We start from the raw sequence: 3,340 nt of genomic DNA on the forward strand, positions 1-3,340 counted from the left end.
CCTATGCCTAGAATGTCCTTCTCCAAGATATCTGCATAATCCAGTCCTTTGCTTTCTTCATGCTTCTGTTCATGTGTCGGCCATCAATAAGGCCTCCTCCAACCATACTATATAAAAAAGCAACACTCTTTCCCTTAGCACACAGTTTCTGTCTCCACCTAATGGAATTTAGATCCCTGAGAGCAGGGACTATGCCTTTTTTTTTTTATCTCCAGTGCCTAGAACAGTGCTTAGCATTATAGTAGGCTCTCAATAAATATTTACTAAATGAATAAATAATGAAGTGCAAATATATAAATACAAACATTTCTCAAAAGACTATAGTTTCACAAGGGCTTCTGCAAAGCTGTAAAAAAATCAAAGACATTAATCAAATGCAATTATTAGATACCTCAGATTTTCCTTTTATAGAAAAGCTGTCATACTCTAATTAGACTTTAATTTATAAAATGAAAGGAGTTTTTAAGACTAAGTGACTACATAAATAATCCTCATATTCATAATCTTGTATTTCATACAAGTACTCAAAAAAATTAACTATATTTTGACACTCCCTAAGAAAACCTCCTTGGTAACAAAATAAGTCCTCTGAAATATTTGTGAAAAAAAGCGAAGTTTAAATAAATAAATTAAATAATTTAAAGTCAAGAACTCACCATGGCAATAAAGCGACCAATGAAACAGAAGTATGAAAGATGGTCTGGATTAATGGTTGATGCTGGATTTATCTGCAAACAATAGTTGTTCTTGCCCGCATACTCAAACAAGCAATACATTGGGTTCAAAACTTCATGTGAAAGCAAGAAAAACCATTCTCTATAAGAAAATAATTCAAGATTATTTTCTAACATTCATATATATGTGAATTTACAAACCGATCTTAAATATACTCATACATACATTATACCTCTGTTCAACAGCCTTTAACAACTCACTGCCCAATTCCTCAGCCCTCCATTTAAGTTCTTCTATGCTCTGGCTCACCATTCAAAGTTACCTGCCAGTTCCTGCATTGCCAAACTACAAGCTCACTGTTACTCATATATAACATGCTATTTCTACACCATAATTTTGCTTGGGGTATGTCTCTTCAACTTAAACTAAACTTATGTAGATCCCACTTTTTCTAGGTCCAGCTTTAATCCCATGTTAGCAATTTTTTAAAGCAATTTTCAGTGTATTTGTATTGGTCACTTAATACTTTGTGGTAACAACCTCACATTATTCATGTTTATGCACATGACCTGCCCCATCCACCAGACATAGCTCTTCAAAGGCAAAAGCCATGTCTTTATGTATTTTTTTGTATCCTTAACTCTTACATGCACTCTAGAATCTATATATGATAGGTTTTAATATGTATTTGCCGGTGATTCACAGCACTGCTGCTATGGAACAGTTTTAATTTTACTGTCAATGCAATAAAAATGAAACTAAAATTGAAAGGGTGAAATCTTTAGATGTGATAACCAATCTTTTTAACCACCTAGTTTGACTCATTTAAAAAGTCTAATATATGAAATCCAACTAGATAAAAGATATTACAAAATAAACTGAATTTGTAAAAGATTTTTTTCAGCAGCAATTTCTTCTAAAGCAGGGTTCCAAACTCAAATGCTTATAGTGATCAGTGAGGATAAGGGGCTTCCTTCTCTATTTTCTAGATGGGGCTCACATTTTCTGCTTAGCCACAATCCTCCATTCCTCATTATATCCCTACTAAAATTATAGGCTTTAAGGAAGAAGAATTGCTAGGCACATTATCATAGTCCTTCAATGACCGTGGTGGGCACTGTAATGAAATAGGGTACATTCTACCTAAGGGGAAACAATTACTCTGATTCAGTCAACTGATGCCACGTGAGAAGGCGGGAATGTAGGTCTAATGTTTTTAAAGAGAAGCCAGAAATCTTGATTCTTAAGCATAATCTAGTGATTTTGGGTGTTATCAAGTAATTTACAAAATTTAAAATCACGAATGGAGCCACCTCTATGCAAGCTAGATCTGTCCTGGTAGCCTGTTTACAAATTATTTTCTAAAGCTTTCAAAATATAATTCCCGAAACTGCCTGAAGGGTAGAGAAGGGAGTCCCTAAACAAAATCAACCAAGAAATGATAAACACCAATTCATACAGCTAAGTACAGTCCCAGCATAGTAGTGAACCAAGTGACTTCCCTCTGTGATGAGGCTGAAGTAAGACATGCCCCTAGGGAAAAGGACTGAGTAGATCTAGTGAGAATGTGTTTAGATACACATACAAAAACTAGGAATAAAATCTCCAGATGCTTCACATTACTTTTAGTAAATAGCAGCCCAGAGAAAACTGAATCAATTCAAAAGAAGAATGGCTATAACATGGCACCTAACCTTTACCCTGATCCTAGCAGAAAAGATGGAAAAATTTCTAACTAGCAAGAGGTAGAAGAATTAACTTTCAACATATTCTTCTCTATACTCTCAAATAAACTGAAGTGACACAGAGGTTCAAAAAATTATGAGACAACAGATGAACTAGCAGAGCCTAGAGAGAAGAAAATGAAGAAAACAGTAAAACCACTAATGAAGAAAAATCACAATAGAAGCAGCAAAACGTAGGGCAATACTGCAAACAGTGACATGAATAGGCTTGAGAAAAATCAAAACAAAATAAAAAAGCACAAAGATAAAAATGATCAGAGAAAAGATGACAGACATGTAAGACTGACAAAGGAGATTCCACATACCCATGATTGATGTTCCTGAAGAAAAATGGAACAAATGGAACAGAAAAAATATTCAAAGACATAATAGAAGAAAACTTCCCTGAAATTAAAGAAGATCTTAGTATGTTCCTAAAAAAAGATATAAAACAATCAACAATGAAATTAATGAACTTCAAGAAAAAGGACTGTGTGGGCACCCAGAGAAAAAAAAATTTCCTACAAGGGGCTGGCCTCACACTTCACAGTACTAACATTCAAAGCTAGAAAACAGTGACGCAATGTTTACAGAGTATTGGAGAAACAAGTGTTGTGTAAGAAATTTATATCTAATGAAGTTGTTGTTTATATACAATAGAAAACATTCTCAAACATGCAAACACTATAGGAATATATAACCCCTGTAAATTCTTGAACAAACCATTTGATGATGAATTTAGCCCACCAATACATGAATCAAATAAAGAATTTAGGAATTAAAAAAATCATGGTATGGAGGAAGTGGCTATATATATTTAAACCATCAAAATATAAAACTAAACTCAAACAGTTAAGGCAAATAAGAGTTCAGACAAGAATGTAAATGTTATGAAGATAGACACTGTAAAAATAATACCATAATTCCTCATTTCTAAGATG

At 33.6% G+C, this 3,340-nt stretch overlaps 1 protein-coding gene across 1 annotated transcript in view; it reads right to left on the minus strand.

The window, feature by feature from the left end:
* WWP1 (WW domain containing E3 ubiquitin protein ligase 1) overlaps positions 1-3,340 on the minus strand; it is a 90,063-nt gene that overhangs the window by 21,209 nt on the left and 65,514 nt on the right. Inside the window, exon 17 of the mRNA XM_012643549.1 lies at positions 657-816. Coding sequence (XP_012499003.1) covers positions 657-816 — 160 coding nt within the window. The remainder of the gene's footprint in view (positions 1-656; positions 817-3,340) is intronic.

The sequence above is a fragment of the Propithecus coquereli genome, unplaced genomic scaffold (genome assembly GCF_000956105.1).
Source record: "Propithecus coquereli isolate 6110/MARCELLA unplaced genomic scaffold, Pcoq_1.0 Scaffold2, whole genome shotgun sequence".
NCBI classification, from domain to species: domain Eukaryota; kingdom Metazoa; phylum Chordata; class Mammalia; order Primates; family Indriidae; genus Propithecus; species Propithecus coquereli.